This window comes from Acomys russatus, chromosome 26 (genome assembly GCF_903995435.1).
Source record: "Acomys russatus chromosome 26, mAcoRus1.1, whole genome shotgun sequence".
In the NCBI taxonomy this organism is placed as follows: domain Eukaryota; kingdom Metazoa; phylum Chordata; class Mammalia; order Rodentia; family Muridae; genus Acomys; species Acomys russatus.
In genome coordinates, this window is record NC_067162.1 from 43664356 (window position 1) to 43687968 (window position 23613).

Consider the following 23613-nt stretch of genomic DNA (forward strand, 5'->3'; position numbering starts at 1 on the left):
CAGCCACCACTGGATGTTAGTGCTAGGCCTTGGAATGAAGAGGGAGCTTTCAGAGTCAAGGGAAAGTTTAATTCATTTTCTCATACCATAAAATGTAATTTTTAAGGGCCATAAAACTTATGGCAAGCCCAATGAAGACAAAAAATTAACTCTCTCTCTCTCTCTCTCTCTCTCTCTCTCTCTCTCTCTCTCTCTCTCTCTCTCTCTAACATTTATTCTTCCCTCATACAATACATCCCAAAGAAAGCCTCCCCTCCCTCACTTCTCCCAGATCTGCCCCCACCTCCCCTCTTGCCCCAGATCTACTCCTCCATGGTTTCCCTTCAGAAAAGAGCAGACCTCCCAGGATGTCAACCAAACACAACATAACAAGATGCAATATGACCAGGCACAAACCCTCACATCAAGGCTAGATGGGGTAACCCAGTAGGAGGAAAAGGGCCCCAAGAGCAAGCAAAAGAGTCAGAGACACCCCTACTCCCACTGTTAGGAGTCCTAAAAAAAATAAACCCAAGCTAAACAACCACAGAGTATATGCAGAAGGCCTCATGTCATGCAGACCCATGCAGGCACTGTGGTTGCCACCTGAGTCTCTATGAGCCCCTGTGAGCCCTGCTTGGTTGAGTCTGTGGACTGTGTTCTTCTGGCATTCTACAATCTTGTGTCCTATCTCTCTGGATCCTACAATCCTTCTTCCTCTTCCTCCATGGCGTTCCCCCAAGCTCTGCCTAACGTTTGAGTATAGGCTCCCACCAGTTCCTGGATGAGGCCTCTCAGATGATGACTCTGCTAGGCAGTGACCTATGAGTATAGCAGAATAGCCTCAGGAATCATTTCATTGACCTTTTTTTTTTAGTCAGTCATGTTTGGTTCTACCTTAGCTCTCTGAGTCGTCTGGCTTCTGGTTCCTGGCCATCCAGGCAGTGTTGGGCATGGGCTCATTCTCATGCCTTAGGCCTCATGTTAGAGCACTTGGTTAGCCACTCCTACAAGCTCTGAGCCACCTTTGCTCCCAGTATATCTTGCATGCAGGGCAGGTGTGAAGGAAGGTTTTTGTGGCTGGGTTAGTGTCCCAGGCCCACCGCTAGCCTTGCCTGGCTACAGAAGATGGTTGGTTCAGGCTCTGTATCCTCTGCTACTAGGAGTCGCTCTCTAAGTGACGCTAGAATTACCCTCATGGGTTCCAGAAAGTTTCCACTGCACCAGGTTTCCACATTAACCCATGAATGTCCCCCTATTCCCATCATCTCTCCCAGGACTCTCTCCCTCCATCCCTCCCTTCCCCTCCTGACCCTTCCTGTTCCCATGCCCACCTGCCCCCAGTCTACCTGCAAACTCTATTCTATTCCCCCTCCCCAGGGAGATCCACATGCACCCCCTCTGGGCCCTCCTTATTCCTTAACCTCTTTCAGTCTGTGTATTGTAGTGTAATTAGCCTTTACTTAACAGCTAGTATCCACTTATAAGTAAATACATATCATGTTTGTCTTTCTGGGTTGCCTCGCTCAGAATGATTTTTCCTAGTTCCATCCACTTGCCTGTAAATTTGGAACAGAACTGATAGCATAACTATATGTCATTTTAATATATATGATATATACTAAAGGGGTTTTTAGAGTAGAAATGGTCCAGGTAGTCCAGCGATGGCTGTCTCGCTGCAGAAAGGTTATTTTAAAAATCTGGTTGTCAAAAAAAAAAAATCTGGTTGTCTATTGGCTAGATCTGGGTAGGAGTTTGAAATTTACAGTCTTTGGCTGGTGCCATAGTTTGAGCAGGACCCCTGGGACATTCTCCACAATTGAGTGGAGAGTGGGGTATGACTTTCACACGTACTCTGGTGCCTCACATTTGACCACATCCCCTGGATGGGAAGACCTGGTGGCACTCAGAGGAAGGACAGCAGGCTACCAAAAAGAGACTTGATACCCTATGAGCATATAAAGGGGGAGGAAGTCCCCCTCAGGAACAGTCATAGGGGAGGGGAGTAAGGGGGAAATGGGAGGGAGGGAGGAATGGGAGGATACAAGGGATGGGATAACCATTGAGATGTAATAAAAATAAAATAAAATTTAAAAATTAAAAAAAAGAAAGAAAGAAAATCTGGTTGTTCAGTCTAGGAGGCTAAATCTCTCAACAGTCCCTGTCTGACACTGGAGTTATGGAGGATTCCTGGAGAGCTGACCTTCAGTCTACAGTGGGATCCCAAAGATGTTGGTTCTGATATCTGAGAAGGAATGCCTCAGTGACAGGCTAGAGAAACTTGCCAGCCAGAGGGAGGTCGAGCAGGCAAAAGGCAGCTCTCTCCTTCCGAGTCCTTTTATGTCAGCCACCACCAGGAGGCATGGCCGAGATTTAAGCTGTGTCTTCCTGCTTCAAACAATCTGATTAAGAAAACCCCTCACAGACATTGAGTCTTACTTGGTCCCAGATGTGGTCAAGCTGCAACCAATATTAGCTATCACATGGAGTCCATAAAAGTCATCAAGAGATGAGAGAGAGAGATCAGTCCAACTCCACCTTCCAGAATACTCAGGCAGGTGGAAAATCAGGTGTCAGCTAACGACTCTACCCCTCTGTCCCTCTCCTGGGTGGTTTACCCTTCTGCATTCTCTCTCGGCCCTCATGTCTTCTCCCCACTTCCTGGATTTAAGCCCTTCCATTTATTTGACAAGTGGGTCCTGAGTTCCTCCCATGCCCTGAGCACTGTGTAAGGGGCTGGAGCCAAAGCTCCAGCAACCTAGAGTCACAATCTGTAGAGTGCTGTCATCTTGAGCATGTGACATGCCTAGACACCTTCTCCATTATGAACTAGATGCCACATCCTCTCTGTCACTGGGAGCTCTGGCTGTAGCACATCCCAGGCCACAGTTACCTTCCCAGTTTCCTAAAGAGCAGGTATCTTGAGAACAACAAGGAGGGACAAAGCTATAGATATGTCAGAGGGCTAACTGGAGTGATGGATCCTGGGTGGGCTCAGCCGCAGACTGATTAAAAGCAGAGCTTGCAACTCCCCCCGCCCCCAAGAGACGAGAGTCTGGCCTTTGATTCACTGTAGGACTTGGGGAAGGATTTGGGAGCCCGTGTGTCACTAAAGCCCATCCTGCACACAAGGCAGACAGAGATAGTTGATCACAACACTCCACCCCACTGAGCCCAGGTGCACTGATACTGATGCCCCTCAGCACCAAGTCCGGCTGTCTCCTCCATCCACAAGGGTCGACAGTTAACACTGACAGCTAGACTTGAACCTATCATGTCTTTCATCCAGTCTGCACATTAGAATTATCTGGGCCCCATCTTGGGTCTTTGGCCTTGTCCTACCCAATTGAAGGGGCATGGGACCCAACAATTATCATCAAACCTCATAGGAAACTCTCTGAGTAATAGCATTTACTCATAGAGGTAGAACTCAGAGCCACAAACCTGCTTTCCAGCTCAGGAATCCTGTAGGTTGTTTTTGTTTTGTTTTCTGGGGTTTGTTTTCTTGTTTTTGCTTTAGTTTTAGTTTTGTTTCTTTGTCTGCTTTTGGGAATGGGAGGGCAAAAGTTAGTGGTAAATTTTCCACAAGCAGGAATCAAAGGCATGCTGGACCCATTTTTACGTGACAGCATCCCCCGCCCCCATCTTCCTCCCACGGCTAAGTTCTGTCCTGTTGTGCATCGTCAGAATCTTATGACTTGCCCAGGTTTGCTCAGATGCTGTAGACAAATTAGTTTGCATCCCTGCCCCATCCCCCCCCCCCCAACCAAGCCTCAATATGGAGGCTCAAGGTTAATGATTTAAAAGTCAATGAGTCAGTGGCTGTTTGCAAAACCTCATTTCTCAAATTATTCCTCTTTGAACACAAGGCCTTTTTGACATCATCTTACCGTGTCTGGATTCTCACTGCTACTAATTGAAATTCCTAGATATTTCCTTATCCTGTCAGCTCCTTGGTCGTGCTTGTTTATGAAATATTTGCCAAGAGATTACTGTTCACCTGAGTGTGTCAGAGGTAAACACCAGAACAATACTTCACACTTCCCACTCAAAAGAAAGGCGCTCGGGATAGCTCATGAGATTCTCTGTCGCTGGGAAGGCTCATTTTTCACAGATTGATTGATTCCCACCACACCTGCATGCAACAAGTATTTGAGACATAGTACAGTGAAAAACCAAGGGCCCCAGCTACAAACATCTGTTTCTCAGCAAATAGTCTTGTGGGCTATGGAAGGGGAGCTAGGCAGGATGGGACTGACTCTCCTCGTTAGGGAGGGATTGGCAGGGCAGGGTGGAAGGCAAGTGTGTGTCCAGCCCCTGGCCCTCCACTTAAGTTCCATTCTCTGCTAATCCAGTCATCTTGAGTTCAAGGTGGTCAAAGCTACAAGAACAGCATACAGGGGCTGGAGAGATAGGTCACTCTTAAGGTGCTCAGGCCCAAGCATGAGATCCTGAATTGGATCCTTATAAGCCTCATGCACTTACAATCCCAGCAATGGAGAAGCTGAGACAGGAGGAGCCCTCGGGCTCCCTGACCAGTGAGAGCCAAACCAATGAGAGACCCTGCTACAAAGACACTGAGGAAAGACACTGAGGATGGCATGAAGGTTGTTCTCTTACCTCTACACATGGTCATACACATGTACCCACACAAACATGCACCCACAGGCACGCCCTTGTAACACACACATACACACACACACACAATTATAATTCATGCCAACAACGCATACAACTTCTTACCCAAGCCAGGTATGGTGGTGCACACTTTTAATCCCAGCACTCGGGAGGAAGAGGCAGGCGGATCTCTGTGAGTTCGAGGCCAGCCTGGTCCACAAATCTAGTCCAGGACAGCCAAGGATACACAGAGAAACTGTTTTGGGGGATAAAACTTCTTGCCCAACTGTAACTCAGAATAAGTGTTTCTGGACCCTGGATACCCCTCCATGAGAGACTGGAGACCCAAATTTCTTCGTCCCCCCTGCCCCCGACCCACCAAGTCTTCTGGCTGTGTGCATTCAAGTAAACAGAGGGAGAAAGAACTAGAGGGAGCACAGCTGTTCTCTCAACCCTCTTCTTTAGCCCGGTAGCATCCTTTCCCTGTGTTCTACAAGAGCTAAGTTTTTCCCACAGCCTTACCATGGAAAGCTGATTTGTGGAATGCAGCACCATCCTAGCCACGGTCCCTGTGTTATTTATTATTAAGTGAGACAATATGCATTGTATTCTTCATGTGGTGCACACAGCAAAGGCTCTGTCATCAGTGTCTGCTAGATGTTTTTGATACTCCAACTATATCTGCCTGTTTTGTTTGCAGTTCCAAGCCACAGTGGAGGAAGGAGCTGTGGGGGTTATTGTCAACTTGACAGTGGAAGACAAAGACGACCCCACAACAGGTGCATGGAGAGCTGCGTACACCATTATCAATGGAAATCCCGGGCAGAGCTTCGAAATCCACACCAACCCACAGACCAACGAGGGCATGCTCTCTGTGGTCAAGGTAAGGGTGCCCCTGGGGGCATCTCTATCCTCCCATGAGCACCTAGGGCTCCATGAAAGGTGCATAGAGTCACAGATAAATTCTATTATTTCCCTCCTGGAAGCCAGAAAGGAACACTAGAGGCTTAGAGACTTCCTGCTTCAAACATTCTTCCTTGGGACATCTCACTGTTGGCTTCTAAGGCAGTGAGTGGCAATGACAGACGGCAGAGCAGGAACCTTGATCTCAAATCCTTGTGTGTGCTCGGCCAAGCCCTTGCCCACGTTTTCTGTGCCTTGCTTTACTTATCTATAAGAATTAATGTAGCATATAATTCAGGGTGGCTGTCACAGTCCTTTCTGCTTGCTGTGACAAAGGGTCATGTTCTGAGTAGCTGTCTTAGTTTCCCTCAGAGGCTGTTATAAAAAAAGAATGCTGACAAAAGCCACTTAGGAGATAAGGGGCTTAACTTTGGCTTATGGTTCAAGGTCATAGTTCATCATTGGTTGGGGGGACAGGGGGACATCGCAGTGGCAGGGGCTTCAGACAGCTAACCCTACTGCATCTGTAGTAAGGAAGCAGAGACCAAGGAATAGATGTAACGCATGAAGCTCAGGCCCCTCTCTCTAGTTTGGACAATTTGGATCCCCTGGCTAGGGAATGGTCTCACCCCCCAATTAAGAAGTCTTCCCTGGTCAAATAACATAATTAAGGTTATCCCCCACAGGTGTGCCTAGAGTCCCACCTCTCAGGTGATTCTTGATTCTGTCAAGTTGGCAGCTCACACTGACCCGTCATGGCGGCTGATTAACAATGCACATTTTGTTAACTTAAGCTTCTGCAGGCTGGAAGTCCATGATCTCAGTGGCCAGAAAAACTCAAGGTCAAGGGAGAGTCTGCCTCTGCATTGATGAAACCTCCTTACCATGTCCCCATGCCTTGGAAAGGGAGAGCCACCCTCCCCCTACCGCCCTCCCACGCCCCCTCCCACCATTCACAGATGCTCTATATCATGACCAGGCTACCTTCTAATGACCCCCCCCCAAGGCTGTCCCATGGGAGCCTGCATCTTCAGTATATGAATAAAGGTCATGTCCAGCCCATAGCACTGTGAGGATTTCATGAACAAATACGTAAAATGTTTGTGCCAGTAACAGCTACTTCCAGTTTGTATCAGTTTGGGATGGCTGCCACCACAAGGAGCATGCATTTTTGTGCCAAAAGATAAGCATGAATTGATTAAGAGTCCAACAAGGGCCTCATTGAGTGAACCTGAAGGTGTGCTCAGAACTGGTAAATCCTGGGGAGATCCCATCTCCCATTGCTCCTGATTTCTAGAGGCTGCCTGTGGCTTGAACCTCATGGTCTCTTCCAATAGCTCCAAAGCAAACACAGCCTCTCTGTTGCTGCTCCTTGGTATCCATCACCCCACGTGCCACTTGTTCTTTCATGGAGCCTTGCAAACCCATCAGGTCCACTGAATGATCCAAGATATCTCTCATCCCAGAGCCTCTCATTTAACCATATCTACAAATCTTTTTTGCCTTAGACTCTTAGCATTGAGAACTACGGGAGCGCTATGCTGCCTACCACAGGCTGTGCTCGCCTGCCTTCTGTTACTGTGGTGAAACACTGGCCCGAAGTAGCTTGGTGGAGGACAGGACTTATGTCAGCTTACACTTCCAGGGCACAGTCCATCACCGACAGAAGTCAGGCCTCTCTGTCTCTGTCTCTGTCTCTCTCTGTCTGTCTCTGTCTCTGTCTCTGTCTCTCTCTCTGTCTCTCTCTCTCTGTCTCTGTCTCTGTCTCTCTCTGTCTGTCTCTGTCTCTGTCTCTCTGTCTCTGTCTCTCTGTCTCTGTCTCTGTCTCTGTCTCTCTGTCTCTGTCTCTCTCTCTCTCTCTCTCTCTCTCTCTCTCCATTCCTCACTTCCTCCCTTCATGTCTCCTTTTGTCTCCTGTCATAACACATCTTCCTAGGCATAGTACTGTCCATAGTTGGCTGGGCCCTCCTGCTTCCGTTAGCAATTAAGACAGTGCCCCACAGATATGGCCCTCATCTGATCCAAACAGTTGCTCAGCCAAGGTTCCACCTTCCCTGGGGACTCTGTATTGTGTGAAACAGACAATGTGAAGCAGTACAGAATCCTGTCAGCAACTGCATCCTGTCAGTACCAGGGCCACTGAGCATGGCAGATCACAGGCACTCCTGATTTCTAGAGGACCTGGAGTCTGGGCTTCTGCCATTTCCCACCTCCGGGTCACCCCAATTTTTCTCCATAATAACACAGTAACAGTAGAGCTGTCAGGAAAACCTGTCACCAGCCAACCAAGGATACTGCTTTCAAAGGGGTGAGGACATAAAATAAATCTCTGAAGCTAGTCCTGGTCAATAGAGGATGCTGGGTAACTTTCCAGACCTACAGCTACAGGAGAAAACTTGAGTAGATGCTGGGGTAGGGCTTAGTGGTCCCCAACATATTTTTGCCCAGACTGAAGGAAATTGAACACCGTGCAGAAGCCATTTAGAGTAGGAAAAGGTTTATTTCTTCTTAGAGCTTACATCTTTTTTTTTTCAATTTTTTAAACTTTTTATTGATTCTTTGTGAGTTTCCCATCATGCACCCAACCCCACTCATCTCCTAGTCTCTTCATATCCACCCTCTGCCCTTCCAATCTCGCCTCCCTCCCCACCACACCCCCAACTCCTCAAAAGAAATTTTAAACTTTTAAGCCAAAGGGAGGAATGGGAGGATACAAGGGATGGGATAACAATTGAGATGTAATATGAATAAATTTATAAACTATATTAAAAAATTTAAACCAAAACAAAATGAAAAGCTCCTCGTGGAAGCCGTAGTGTGTTCCACAGTGTGCTTTTGACCACACATCTTTACTTGCACGTGTTCATTGCAGGGAGTCATTGGTGTGGTTCAAGGCCTCTGGCTTGTGCTGCGCTGTCAAGACCGGCCCCTCACCGGCACACCTCTCAGTCATTCTTACAAGTTACATATTACAGGATCTTCATCTGCCCCTGACTCCTCTCCTCTGAGAATGCACCACAGGGAATCACACAGACCCAAATCCCTGCCTCAGGCTCTGTTTCTGTGAGCCCAGCCTGAGCCTTATCATACATACCAGTGCACACGGTCACACACCTCCCTCCGATGGGTACATGCCTCAACATAGCCAGGCCCAGAAAGCCAGAGGTCTCTGTCTCCTTAAGTGCCCCCATTGGGATAAGCCATTGTTTCCCAGCTGCCTTGACTCCATGGTGTTTGTCTAGTTTCTATACAGGGTTGCTGACTGAGGGTATCACTTGGCATGGGCAGAAATCTGTTAATTAGAATGGAAGTAAATTAACCTCAGGTTAGAGGGATAGCAACAAAATACAACAGGGCAGTCAGCAGCAGCCATAGGAGTGAAGCCCTGGTTTGCCTGCTCCACCTGTTATCAGAATAATAGAAGTGGGGTAACCTCATGCTCTGGTGGACCCCAGGCCTTGGAGTCTCTCTTTCATTCAACCCCCAGGGATGTTGGAGTCATGAGTTATGGATTACAATCTGGAAACCTGACAGTGTCAGCATTGCCAGAGACTGAGGCTTGAGTGGGAGGGTAGGCTCTCATTTATTTACTTTTCAGTCCAGTGTCATGCCTGTGTTTCTGTTTGTTTGTGTCTCGTTCTTTTTCTGTGTCTTTCTTGGCTTGTTCGAGAATAGTCTTTAGCCCAGGCTGGCCTAGTACTTGTTAGGTAGCAAATGAAATTTGCTCTAATTTTATTTCTGTTGCTGTGATTAAAAATACCCTGCATAAAAGCAAATTAGCAGAGAAGGGGGTTTGTTTTGGCTTATAATTCCAAGTTACAGTCACTCTGTGGTTGCGAGGAAGTCCGGGAAGGGACTTAAAGCATTACATCCACAGTCAAGAACAGAGAGACAAATACCCAGACCTGTGCTTGCTTGCTCTCAGCTTGTTTGCTTCACTCTTACCCCAGCCCCGAAACCTATGCTCCCCGTGTTCAGGCCAGGTTTTCCCGCTTCAAAGATCAAGGCCATGTCCCACACACATGCCCCAGGCCAGCCTGATCTGGATAATTCTGGATGAAGACTTCCTTTTTGGGGGCTCTAGATTGGATCACATTGACATGAAACCGTGATTCTCCACCTTTCATGAAGCCCCTAGGTTGCACACACCACCGTGCCTGGCCTTATGGTGTGCCAGAGATGGAACCCAGGGCTCCGTGCGTGCTACCAAAGCCTCTACCACCTGAGTCATGTTCCCAGACCTCATATTCTTTTTTCTTAATGACCCCTGAAGTGGCACAAGACTTAAACCAGGAAGCACAGATCTGTCCCCAGGTGCTCCCAGCTGCTCATGCAATGTCAAAGGGACCATATGCAAAGTAGACAGCCCCTCAGGTCATGTGCCTTTCTAACACTGTCTGTCTGCTCCCCAGCCCCTGGACTATGAGATCTCTGCCTTTCACACCCTGCTGATCAAAGTGGAAAACGAGGACCCACTGGTGCCCGACGTCTCCTATGGCCCCAGCTCCACGGCCACTGTCCACATCACAGTCCTGGATGTCAATGAGGGTCCGGTCTTCTACCCAGACCCCATGACAGTGACCAAACGGGAGAATATCTCTGTGGGCAGCGTGCTGCTGACAGTGAACGCCACAGACCCGGACTCCCTGCAACATCAGACCATCAGGTGGGTGAGCAGCTCGGGACCCATGGATGGAAGCATTACAGGGGACCGCCTTCCTCTTCGGCTGCCAAAGCTGGTTGATCTGGTTGCTGGTTGCCTCTTGCAAAATGGTGTTATCCGTACTGTCCATCTGGATGTGCAGGAGGAAAAGACATTTGTACCTGATAGGGCTTCAGCGCTCTCAGTAAGAGGACAATACCCTTATCCCTGATCCCAACTAAGGAAGGGACTGGCTTCAGGGCTGTGTTCCCAGATGACCTAGCCTAATCTGCAGGGTCATAAAGAAGAGCCATACTGTGTGAATTCCTGCATCTCTTGATGCTCCAGCTTTGTGAGAAAGGTGTTGGTTTATTCCATTTGCAGATGGAGGGATTGTGAATTCAGGGATGGGGAAAGCCGCTCAGTAAGTAAAAGCTGCGTTCCTGGCCCCCATGTAGAAGGTGTGGCAGAGAAACCTGTAAACCCAGTACCAGGGAGGCAGAGACAGGAGGATCCCTAGAGTTTGCTGACTAGCCAGGCTAGCTGAATTGGTGAGCCCCCAGGTTCAATGAGAAACCCTATGTCAAAACATAAGGTAGGGGCCAGGTGTCCTAGTGCACTTTCTGTCAACATAACCAAAAGCAGTTTGGGGGGAGGGGGGATAGCTTAAGTGTTTCAGACATATTTAATCACTGAGGGAAAGTCAGAGTAGGGACTCAAGCTGCGGCAGAGGGGGGAGCCGTGGAGGACTGCTGTTTACCGGCTTGCTCCTCATGGCCTGCTCGGCTACTTTCTTATACAGCCCAGGAACACTTGCTCAGGGGTGGCATCGCCTACAATGGGCTGGGCCCTTCAACATCAATCATTAATCAAGAAAATGCCCCCACAGACACGCCTACAGGCCAGTCTGATGGAGGAGGTTCTTCAACTGAGGTTCCCTCTTCCCAGGTGACACAAGTTTGTGTCAAGTTGACAAAAACCAACCAGTACACTAGGCGGGGTGGTTCACACCTTTAATCCTAGCCCTAGGAAGGCAGACGCATCATTCTGTGAATTCAGGGGCCAGCGTGGTCTGCAGAGTGAGTTCCAGAACAGTCAGGGCTACATACTGAGACCCTCCCTGATAACATTTATTATCATCATCATCATTATTGTCCTTGCAGACTGAGAAGCTGGCCTCCACATGCACATGCACACAGGTGATGGACCCATGCACACACTCAAGCTAGGTGTGGATGCTTGCTCAAGTCTGCCCAGGGTGACAGCAGAAGAGAGTCTGGCTGACACAGTGCCCTGTCAGTTCCCCTGTCTTCCAAATTCACATCAGCTCAGGACATCAGAGGCAAAGAGCAGAATATGCCTGCTCCTTAGAAATGGACCCCTGGGTTAGAGTTCTGATCATTAATAGTGTGGGGATCCAGAAATTTCTGCCTTTTTTCTTACTAGTTTTGTTGTTGTTGTCATGGTGGTGGTAGTGGTGATGGTGGTGGTTTTAACTGAAATTTAATTATATCATTCACCCCTTTCCTTTTCCTCTCTCTACCTCTCGTTCAGCACCACCCATTGCTTCTCAAATTCCTGGCCTCGTTTTCGTTGTTAATTTTACACCTATATGAACATAAATATATAAATACAACCTCCTCAGTCCACTTAGTGTTGCTTACATGTATCTGATGTCAGGGCTGACCCCTTTGTGTTGGATAACCAGTTAGGGGCCCCATCCCTAAGGAATGCTATTTCTCCCTCTCTCATCGGTCCTTAGTGGTCCATAGTTTTGTCTGGGGATGGGGCCTCTTGGGATTTTTCCCTTTGGTGCTAGCATGTCTGTTGGTGTTGTCATTGCTCAGGTCTTATTTAGGCAAGCCATGCTGTTGAGGTATCAGGGGTGTCGCCCCCCTGTCGTTTCTAGGAGACACACTCTCAGAACAGATGCCCGTTTCCCTGACTCGTAGACTCTTTCTGCCCTCTGTTTCATGTTCCTTGGTTTCCAGGATTTGTGTTGTAGGTCTATCCACTGGGGCTGGCTACCCCACTATACCCAGTTTTTCTCTGCATTTTGATCATTTGTGGCTTTCTGTGACAGTTTCCATCAGCTGCAAAGAAGCCTCTGTGAGGAGGAGTGAGAGCTACGCTTATCTGTGGGTATAGATAAATTTTGGGAAGTAGTTAGGAATCCTCCTTGTCTAGTATAGTTGCAGTAATAGGTTTTCCTCTAAGATCCATGAGCCAGGGACTTGGCTAAGTTTCGAGTACCAGGGCATGATTTCCCTCCCGTTGAGTGGACCTTAAGTCCAATCAGACAGCTGTTGGTTACTACCAAGACAGAAGTTAGAAGTGCCACTACTGCACCCTTTGGGTTAGCTTGCTGTGCTCGCCATTGCTGTGGTTCATAGGCATCGCCGCCGGAGAGGACTGCTGGTTGCTTCCCCCCATTTGTCAGCTGTGCATAGTGCCTTCTGGTACTGTAAAAGCCAGTGCTTCTCCAGGAGAAGGCTGCAGGGCAGATGCAGCGCAAACCTCCCCAGTCCTGCTTATTTCTTGGTACAAAGTCTTTTCATAATGAGATTTCATTAAGTGGCTGGCATCGCGCACCAGCAGGATGTCCTGACTGGAACACTGCTGCACAGTGCACAAAAATCACTGCACAGGCCCAAACGAACAGTCTGTCTCTGCAAAACAAGTTTCAAATGTCTCCTTCAAAACACACACACACACACACACACATAAACAATCAAGACTTAGACACACTCGTAATAAACGAGTCATTTTTTTTTTCTTAATTTGAAAAACAAAACAAAACACCTGAGCCCCTGGCTTTGTCTGCCACAGAGTGAGCTGGGAGGGAGGAAGTGGGTTTCATTCCACTTCTAGATTTTCTGAACTGCCAGATGACTAGAAGACGGATGCAAAATGGGAGCAACCCCTCTGGCAATGAGGATGGGAAATCACCTCCTGGCCCCCCACCCACCCCCAACACTCCACAACCTGTCTTCTTTCTTCCCCTGCCCCCTGCTGGGGATCCAGCAGAGGAAGTAGCAATTTAACCATCCAAGGGAGCCTTCCTTCAGGGCTTGGATGGGAAACCTATAGCTTAGCTATGAGGCAGCTGTGCAGACAAGGTGATTTTTAGGGCAGCTTACCATCATTTTGTGTTTCTACAATAGGTGGAGGCAGGGGATTCCTGTGGGGGGAGGGAGGGGCAGTGAAGGGGAAGAATAAAATGAGCTAGCTAGCGTTGCTAAGCCTGGGCTCTGTCTTGCTGTCTCAGCTCTGGTGCTGCTGCTGGGGATCAAGGAGTTAATGGGATGGAGAATGACTTGGGAGGTTCTGGAACAAAAGCCACCCCACCGGGAGCCTAGCCCAATCAAGGGCAGACAGTGGGAGGGAGGCTCTCTCTGGGTTCTCTCAATGAACACAGCCATGGGTTGACTTAAGCAAAGGGGTAATTTGCCTAGAGAGTGTGGAGGAGCAGGAAGAGGAACAGCTAGGGGGCTGCACAGGCTCCAGGGCATCCCTAAGGTACCAGGTCAGTAGCCTAGCAGGTCAGAGCTTCAAAGGGAGAACACAGCATCTCCAGCCACTGTCTCTCCCCATGTCACAACAGTTCGCACCCCTGTCAGGTCACTGTGCTTGAGCAGAGGAGGAGCCTCTGGCAAAAGGGCACCTGGATGGAGAGGCAGTGGATATGTGACCCCCTGTCATGGTGGGCCAGGAAGGAGGGCATGAGAATATGGTGCTTAAGCCCCTGGGAGAGGCCGAAGGCAACAGCCATCCTTGCACCCAGAATGAAGGCTGGGATGAGGTACAGAGAGAAATCTGCTTGGTGACAGCCAAGACACTGAAGGATGCCAAGGCAGATGTGGGAGCCTGGAAAGCATGGTGCAGCTACAGAATCAGAGTCTCTGACTCTGTTGCCTGCCTTTGGATCCCTTTCCCACAGCTGGGCTGCCTAGTCTGGCCTCAGTGGGGGAGGATCTGCTTAGTCCTGCTGTGACTTGAGGTGCCAGGCTGGGCTGGTACCCCCTTGGAGTCCTCCTTTTCCCTGAGAAGAGGAAGGGGTGGTGTAGGGGTTACAAAGGTGGGACTAGGAGGAGAGAAGGGAGGGGGTTGGGATCAGGTGGGGATCTATTAATTAATTAATAGAGGGAAAAAAGAATTAGAACCATGGGTTCCCCATTGTGCCCAATGTCATATTAGGAACACCCACTGTGGGGGATAGGGACTGCTAAGTATTTCTATACCATGGGCTGGAGAAACAGGGATGAGCAACACCAGTAGCTCTGACCACCACTCTGTGACTATAGGTCACCAGTGGCCTAGACCCCCAGCTCAGACTCACCTAGGTCAAATAATGCATGGATCAGCCCAGCTGGTCAAAATATGGGGACCTGATGCCCAGTGTGATGGCATTGGGGTACTAAGGGCCCAGATTCCTTTTCACACACACACACCCAGTGGTATTCTCCCTGGCTGGCGCCATCCTCATCCATGTCTGCTTATCTCCAAGTGAATGAGGTCATCCCAGGACCAGTCCTCTATCTGCCTGCAGAAAGAGCCACACTCTTCCCCAGAGCCATCACTGAGCCATCTGGGACATGTCATCCTGAAGAACAAGAGAAAGAACAGTGCTGACAGGCTGGCCTTATTCAGTTCCACAGTGGATGCCAGCATCCCCTGTGAAGGCTTGAACTGGTACCACTTAGAGAGGACTGGGACCCTTCTCAGGAGACAAGAGTTAGTGCTGGGTTTTCAGGAGGCACAGATGCCCCCCCCCCCCATGATTGGAAACCAAAGAAACCCTCAGACAACACAGCTGCCCTACTTCTCTGTAGCTGGTCACCTAAGAGAGCCAACATCTGCTCACAGGCCTATCTGAGGGTTGCTTGACTAGCTGAGAGATGCTTGACTGGCTGAGGGATGCTGTGCTGGCTGAGGGATGCTGAAGTTGCTGAGGGATGCTGTGCTGGCTGAGGGATGCTGAAGTTGCTGAGGGATGCTTGACTGGCTGAGGGATGCTGGGCCGGCTAAGGGATGCTGGACCAGATGAGGGATGCTGAAGTTGCTGAGAGATGCTGGGTTGACTGAGGGGTGCTGAACTTAATGAGGGATGCTGGACTAGCTGAGGGATGCTTGACTGGCTGAAGGATGCTGAAGTTGCTGAGGGATGCTGGACTGGCTGAGGGTATTGGACTTGATGAGAGATGCTTTGCTGGTCCCTTTCCAACTGGGAATCAGAATTGCCTGTCAAGTATCTCTTTCTCAGCTTAACAGGCTGGACCTTCCCTCTTCTCCCATCACCTTGTCTCCTTTCCCATCCTTTCCCCTCCCTGCCCTTCCTTTTTCTCCTCATTCCCCCTCCTGGCCCTGCCCACCTCTCCACTCCATCCTTTCCTGGTGCTGGTTCTGAGCTCATGAAATGTCACTGGCAAGTGGACCTGCTGTCCTTGGAAGGAAAGTCTCTTTAGTGATGCGGAGTTTGATTCAGCGCATTGGAAAGTGCCCTTCAGGGAGGCTGTGTGTGTAAGGGGGTGAGCAAGGCTGAGTGGAGGGGCCAGGCTGAGAGAGGCATTCCCACTGCTCTTCTTGGGCAGATGATGACTTTGCAAGTGGTCTCTGCTCTCATTACTGTTGCAGCTCAAATAATTCTATAGGGAACAGGTTTAGTAGAGGGAGGGGGCAGTTGCACTCTGGGAGCTATTATTTTTATCTCAAGATCTCTGAACTTAGCTGACTAAGGTACAACAACAACAAAATGATGCTGACCCATCCCAATGCCCCTAACAGCTGCTGCTCACAGCTGTGCCACTGGCAGGGCCCAGCAGTCCTGCACAGAACTGTGTCTCCATCTTAGCACTGGCTGTGCCGACATGCTCTGTCCCTGTGCTTCTCTAACTATCTTTCTTCTCCTATCTCAGTCTTTTCTCTGCCCTTCTCCCTTCCCCGCCCCCCACCCCCACCCCGTCTCTCCTGGAGTGTGTCTCATTCCAAACTTCTCTGTCTTTCTGGTCCTCCCCTGTCTTTGCCTGCCCACCCCTCACCTTTGAGTGATCGCGTGTGTACAGGTATGTGTGTTCATGTATTGGAAGCTACAGGTCAACCTCGGGAGCTGTTTCTCACTGGGCCAGAGTTCACCAGATAGGCTATTCTGACTCACTTAGAAGCCCCAGGGATCCACCTGTCTCTGCTTCTCCAGTGCTGGGATTGCAAGTATGCACTGTCACGCATGGCTTTTATTTAGTGTGTTTGGGGGATCAAACTCATGCCCCAGTGCTTGGACAACAAACACTTACCTAGCTGGGGTTCTCCCCACCTTTCTCTTTGTTCTCCTCTACCCATCGTGACCTCATTGCCTCTCCCTCCTCTTCTTCCTTCCTCCTCTGTAAGATGAGAATGGGGATTCTTCCAGTGATGATATTGTAGTGTCTCCTCCTGCTCCTCCCAGCCTCTTCCTCCCTCATTCTATTTCTCCTTCTCTTTTCTTCATCTGTCTCCATTTAATCTAAGACTCTCTCTGGGCTGTGCTGAGCTTCAATAAGTGCCTCCATCCATCTCAACTCCAGTCATGTGTGACCTCCAAGCCAGCAACAAGTATCCATGCCCTCCTCAGCAGGCATCCTGGGGGCAGTGCTCAGGGCATCACTTGGATCCAACCTGCCCTTGATGGTCACCCTAGCCTCTTCCAGGGGGATCTCCTGCGGCCCCCACATATATGGGAACTTCTGGTCCTCTTGCCCATGCCGTCCTGTATGATGGAATGCACATCTGGGCTCAGTATTGACTTTCATCTTGCAAGGGGGTGTCCAGAAGCCTAGATGCCTGATCTCTGCCGAGCTTGTAGCCCTGAAGGCAGGAGGTGTCCAGGCAGGCAGGTCATAAATCCTCCAGAAGGTTTTCATTATTGAAACCCATTTACAAGTCCATCCTTCAGTGTGCTTTGCCCCAAACTGAAGCAGACTGAAGCCTTTGAGTGACAGTGAATGCCTTCTGTCTGGTGCCTATGTTGAGACAGCTCAAGGAGGAAAGTTTTGAAATGAGAGAAAGAAAATATCTGTAATCATCACTCAGCATGTAGCACACTTGCCTGGCACACACAAGACCCTGGGTCCGTTTCCCTGGGTGTGCCGTAATCTCTCAGAACTTGAGAGACAGACTCAGGAAGATTAGGAGTTCAAGGTCATCGTCAGCTACAGAGCAAGTTCAAGGCCAGCCTGGGCTACATGAGCAAGGGTTGTGCTTATAACTCATTGACACACTGAATCATTAGTGCTCTGTACTTAGAACGCGCTCTGGGCTGGGCACACACAGCATTACCTGGTGCACATTCACTCACGAGGGACAGTGTATGTTTGAACCTCTCAGAAGTATATGGCCATAAGAAGAAGAATGTTGGTAATTTGTGACAATGATGGGAGAAGGAGGGAGAGAGAAATAGTAAGATAAATTCATATACAATGTTCCTATCTTGGGACAGCTCCTATAAACTAAACAATATTTTCAGAAGCATCTTTAAGTTTGCAAAGCAGGCACACATCTCACCTTGCAAGAATACCTGAGCAGATACCAGGGGGAAAGGTGGGCAACTGACAGTGAAACATTTTCCTCACCAAATAATTGCAAAAGAAAAAAAACCTGCTTAAATCCTCTTAAATGTTTCATAGGAAAAAATCCACATGCAATATGAATATTCCAAGGTGTACTTTTTATGAGTTGGGGTGAAGACTCTTTAGGATGAAAAGCTTCTGAGGGCCTCAAAAGTCTAAACACAGGCCAGGCCTGGCCCTGGGCCTGGCATATGCCCAGAGCCCAATTAACAGGCATAGAGGTGACAATGGTGGCTGGGTTGCAGTGTCTGAGTGCCAGTATATGAATGTATAAACAGACATGATTGGCTTGGTCTAATTTGTTATGTTATTTTATTACTTGTGTGTGCACACTAGGGTGCAAGTGTGCAACAGTGCCTCCTTTGGCTCTCTCCTTTAGCTGTATGGGTTCTAGGGAGCAAATGTAGGCAAGTTTAGCAGTAAATGTCATTGCCCACTGACTCACCCATCTTGCTGATCCAAAAAGGGCTGACCTCGAACTTATACTCCTCCTGTCTCCCCCTCTTCAGTATTATCCTCCTCCATAGCCTTTCAGTGTTCTTGGCCACAGGCTCTTCTTAGTCCTCAGACACTGGCTGATGCCTGACAATGTGAAAGTGTTTCCAATGGCCCTTTTTAATCTGATTCCAGGCAGGGTGACCAGCACATGAAGGGCAGCATAGCAGAACACAGGCCCTAGAAAATTAGAGAGCTCCCTTCCCCCTGCCAGCCCTCCTTCCAATACCGTGATCCAAACTGAGTCTGTTCTTTGAGCCCATTGATGCCTGCTCTGCCCTGGGGTACTTAGGGGTCTGTCTTTTTCTTACATTGTCCCCACCCCTTGCCCCCTGAACTTGGGCTTTTTCATCTGGATGGCACTCATACATTCAAAATAGTAAAGAGTATGACAGAAGAATGAAAATTTAGCACCAAAGGATTTGTTTAAATGGCCAATTTCATCTTTCTCTAGTCTTCGTGGACTCATCAGGCCTTTTCTTCAGCACAATGTTTAATCTACTATTTGGGGCCTTTTAAAGAAAACCACACATACATGCTCCCCCCCCCCAAAAAAAAAGTTGTAAATTGGGCAAAAATATCATTGGCTGTGAGGCTTTTGTTCTGTAATTGCTAAGGCCTTTGGAAGCAGAAGGCAAAAAGAAAAAGTTTCAATTGGCTTGAAAATGAGAATTCCTGTCACCTCTGGGATTCTGAGACACACAGGTATCCAAGATATATTAGCAGTAAGTGTTCAGTGAGAAAGGAGGGCCACAGATGTCCTAACTGGGTTTCAAATTCAGATTTAAGAGTTTAATTTGGGGTGCCACCCACCTTCTAAATTTTAATCAAATGTTAAAGTCTAGCTTATAACCTGTCTACCCTGGGGAAATTAGGAGAAGTCTCTCCATCTACAAAGACCTATTAATACTTCATTCTAATTACATATGGTTACTGACCTCAATAATAAGACTTGGGGTGAGGTAGCTTTGTTGTTGTTTTTTAATGAGTCTAGCTATTTCTTTCTGTAGTCAACCAACACAGCGCTTGAAATATAAATGAGTTGTTTATGGGAGTCCTTTGTAATTTTTAATTAAAGCGATGTTCTTCAGTTGAAGGTTTATGGCAGTGATACATTTTATCGCCAAATTGCTATGGAATTCTTAATTATTTATGTAAATGTATTAGTAGGCCCGATGCTTGTTTTGAGTGGTCAGATTTTTCCGTTATGGAAATGTCTGTGGAATAAAAAGTCTAATAAATTACACAAGTGGACCTTTAAAGGTCTGACATCTCTAGTTACTAAGAATAGAACCCTGGGTTTTGTCATACCCAGAGACAAGATGTCCTTGGATTCCTTGGGTGGCAGGTCCTGGGTCTGGTCATCTGAAAGCACTGCATAAACAGTTGTAATGTTATTTTGCAAATCAGCTTTGTAACATCTGCTTACACGTGTTGTTATGCATTTGCCACAGGGCAGACACTCATTGTTGGAAATAGGGTTTCAAATTGGCTGTATTTGAATAGAATTATCATTTGCCTCCTTGGCAGCCTCAGAAATTAATTCTCATAACCAATCTAGAAAAATATTGACAAATGTTAATATTGCTTCTTCCCCAATATTTATTTTCTAAGTCATTCAACTTGCTTAGCTTTGGGGATTGTTTGTTTGGGGCAAGGGTGTTATTATTTTTTTTTCCTGAGGGAGCATCTTATATAGCCCAGGCTGGCCTCACACTTTGTGTGTATCTGACCTTGAACTCCGACCTCATGCCTCTTTCTCCCAAGTGCTAGGATTACAGGCATGTGTAACCATCCCAAGCTATGCTTAGCTTTTAATATTTGGTAATAAAGACAATTGAAACAGGCGTGGATCGCTGGTCATATAGCATAGAGAAGAGGCCACACCTGAGAATCAGTGACAGCAGCTAGCACTGGGCGCATCTCAGGGTCTCACCAGAGGCTAACCATAGCGTCAGCCCTCGAACAGTAATCACATGATGGGCAGCAAGTCCCTGGACTAGCACAGGAAATGAGGCTGAGCCTCCCTGACTCCTCTGGGGCTTGTGGCTTGCAATGATGGGACTCTAAACTGAGGTCCTAACACTGTCCCTAAGCTGAGGCTCCCCCTCAGCTCTGGGTTTCTTCCTGTGTCCACATGGGCACTAGACCTGCACGGCAATGGTGGCACCACTGATCTTTCTCTCTGAAAACACTGTGGAAAAGGGTAGAAAGTACTACATCTGATATACAGGCTGAAGGAAAATTTTCTGTACCCACTCAGAATTTCCAGGGAGGCGAGGCACGCGTGGTCACCCTCTCTGTGACAGTCAGCCTTCTGATTGTGTCACAGGGACCTGAGATAAATTAGCTTATAAAGAAAAAGAGCAGCTTTTGACATGCAGTTTTGGAAGTTTATATCTGGGAGCATGTGATTCAGTAGCATGCTGCAGAGACACTCCAGCACCTAGCCAACCCCATAGCAGAAAAAAAAAAAAAAAAAAACCAAGAAGGAGCCATGGCTTTCCAGTCCCCTTGGAGGGCGTGTCCTCCATGACCTGAAGATCTCCCACCAGACTCTGCCTCTCAAAGGTCCCACCACCTCCCAGTGGTCTCAGGGCTGGGAACTGAGGCTTTTGAGCATGGGTTTTAAAAGAGCAATGCAGCTGCAAGACATAGCAGGCGAATAGAGGCCCCTTCGCCTGTGGAAAGCAGCTACGAGGCTTGAAGTAAAAAGAAGTCTCTGAAATCAGAGAGAGACTACAACATGTTTTGAACAGGTAGTGAGAAGGCGGGAGCCGTGAGTGGAAGTGGAGCATGACGCAATAGAAAAGGTGACATGAGAAGCAGCTGAAGTGTCACCCCTAGACATACAGCTGGCATCTCTTCGTCAGTGCAACACACCTGCGTGAGATGGGTGTGGTCACCTTGTCCCTGAGCTGATGGCAGGTGGCATTCTAATAGAAATGGTCCAGCAGTCTGGGGAGGAGGAATTGACATCCAGGTCTGGTTTTGTCCTAGATCTTTGAAGCAGGGAAACACTTCTGTATTTTTGCAGGGACAGCTGTCATTCCAACACATCTGCACCTGGAAGTATGCCCAGGTTTTTGCAGCATGACTCCATCTCTTAAAGAGATTTCAGTCTCATCGTCCTGGCTGAGGACCACCATCTGTGTCATCTCTGTCCCCACCTCTGTCCATTCCCTTTGTGTTTAGGCTCACTTTGATGCCTGAGAGAAGGGGAGCACAAAAGAGCCAGTCAAGCAGTCAAGCAAGGACATGCGAGGCCACGGCTCACATCTTTTTGCTTCTGTTGGCGATTTCCCCCATTAAATGGTCACACACAGCACTGTCCCCAGGCACAGAAACCATGTTGAGCCATCCAGAGAAAATACACATGACGCACAGGCTTGCTTTGTTCAGACACGGGTTGTGGCTCCACTGGCCGTGAGTTCAAGGCCAGTGAGACAGCAGTCTTCGTAAACAAGGAGCTGCAACTGAAACAAGGTCATGTTCTGATCTGTAGGTCTGAAGGAACCTAGCACTTTATTTTTACCCCCAGGATCATGAGTTTATATTTGCCTAATTCTGTTTCCCTAGTGACATCATAGGTTGTAACTGTGGTGACCAACAAAAATTGCCCATGAGTGCTTGTCTCAGTCTTCTCTGCATGTCTTCCTCCCTGGGCTATAATCCCTGGGCACTAAGCTAATTATGAACAACACCTGTGGAGTATAGTAGACTCTCAGTAAAATTTAATTTAATTAATGAGTGACTTGCAAATGAGTAGTTTTCAAATAATTCTTACCCAAGCATTAGATGCATCAAATCCCACCCAAGAGATAATAATGAGTCTTCACAAAGCATTAAAAGGGATTTCCATCCAGCTCTGGCTTTAATAAACAGCAGAAGTAAATGCTAATTAAATGGCAATGTTTAATTATTACTTGATGCCCTTCCCTACTCCATACCTCCCCTTGGTTTTGAAGGGATGAGAGACGGTCCATCTCTTTCTATCCTCTCTAGTGGTGTCTCTGGCCAGGCACTCTCCACTTTGCAGATCCTCCCACGGTCACACTGGGAGGTTGACACACTCCACACTGGAGTGTCCTAGAGGTGACTCAGAGGTTAAGATCACTGGCTACTCTTACCAAGGACCACATGGTAGCTCATCGCCTGCTGTAACTCCAGCTCCAGGGTATCCAATGCCATCTTCTGGCCTCCACGGTGTGATGCACAGACAGACATGCAGGCGAGACACCCATATACATAAAAGGAAGTACTTTCACTGACTAGCTATCCACAAGCTGTGCTTTTCCCCTCACCACTTAGTCAACCCTTCAACTGTTTAATAAAACACAATTGCTGAGGATATGGCGAGTACTGGGCATGCAGACCTTGGCCTTCCTCCTGGGAAACAGAGAGGAAATGCGTGAACAGCTGAAAGGAAAGATGGCTACAAACTTGACAGGTGTTCTTTAGAAACTGAAAGATTCCTGAGAGAGAGAGAGAGTCTGCAAGGACTGGCACCCCTGCCAGCCATGGGGGTAGCCTCTGGGAATACAGTGAGTGACAAGAATTAGAAAAGCACGCTTGCATTTCCTTTATTTGTAAGTTTTTTAGAATTCTATAGCCTCCCTCTTTTTAGTCGCTTAAAATGGTTTTAATGAACAATACATGCCCATTGTACAAAAACTAACAAACACTGAGCAGAACAGAGAAGCAAATTAAAACTCACCTTTAATCCTACTACCTACATATGGCCACTGTTGTAATTCTGTCTTCTTGTTCCAGAGGTGAGAAGTGAAAGGATGCACTGTCTCTCCATTCTGTGTAATTAAAAAGACCGTGCTAGCAGCTTCCTGGGGAGCTTGGGTTGTGTTTAATTTTTTTTAAGAGCTACTAATTTTTTGACTAACAAGAATGAATGCAACATTTAAGGGAAAATGTAATTACACCCTCTTCCCCTCCTGAACAAAACAACATTATTCCCCCACACACAAAGTGTAGAGTCGCGACTCTAAGGATGTATGGCTCCCAGTTGGGGAATTACAAGGGACATTTTTCATGTCACTAGCGAGACAGTTGTGCGAGCATTCCAACAGTGAGGTATCTGGGCTGCAGGTTACAGACCTAGCTGAAGTCAGGCTGGGTAATAACTCACTTTGTCATTACTTAACTCTGTGGTGGCTGCAGCTACCGAGCCAGAATATAAAACCTAAGTCCCTGGGAAGATGAGGAACTCTCTGTCAGGATATTTAGGAGTAAGAAAGGCAAGGGCAGCTAGGGGGGGCCACCAGGGTAGCTTCACTAAGAGGCCAGTGATGGATGCAGTGTTTCTTGTTCTTCTCTTCTCTTTATGTGTTGGGGAGAGGGCTCTGTGTGCTTGTTTCTGTG

The 23613-nt window shown here is 48.0% G+C and overlaps 1 protein-coding gene across 2 annotated transcripts in view; it reads left to right on the forward strand.

Moving 5' to 3' along the window:
- Positions 1-23613, forward strand: part of Cdh13 (cadherin 13) — a 1096387-nt gene that overhangs the window by 1012087 nt on the left and 60687 nt on the right. For both annotated transcript variants that reach the window (XM_051169275.1, XM_051169274.1), the window contains 2 exons: positions 5297-5479; positions 9912-10165. In XM_051169275.1, the coding sequence (XP_051025232.1) occupies positions 5297-5479; positions 9912-10165 (437 nt within the window). The remainder of the gene's footprint in view (positions 1-5296; positions 5480-9911; positions 10166-23613) is intronic.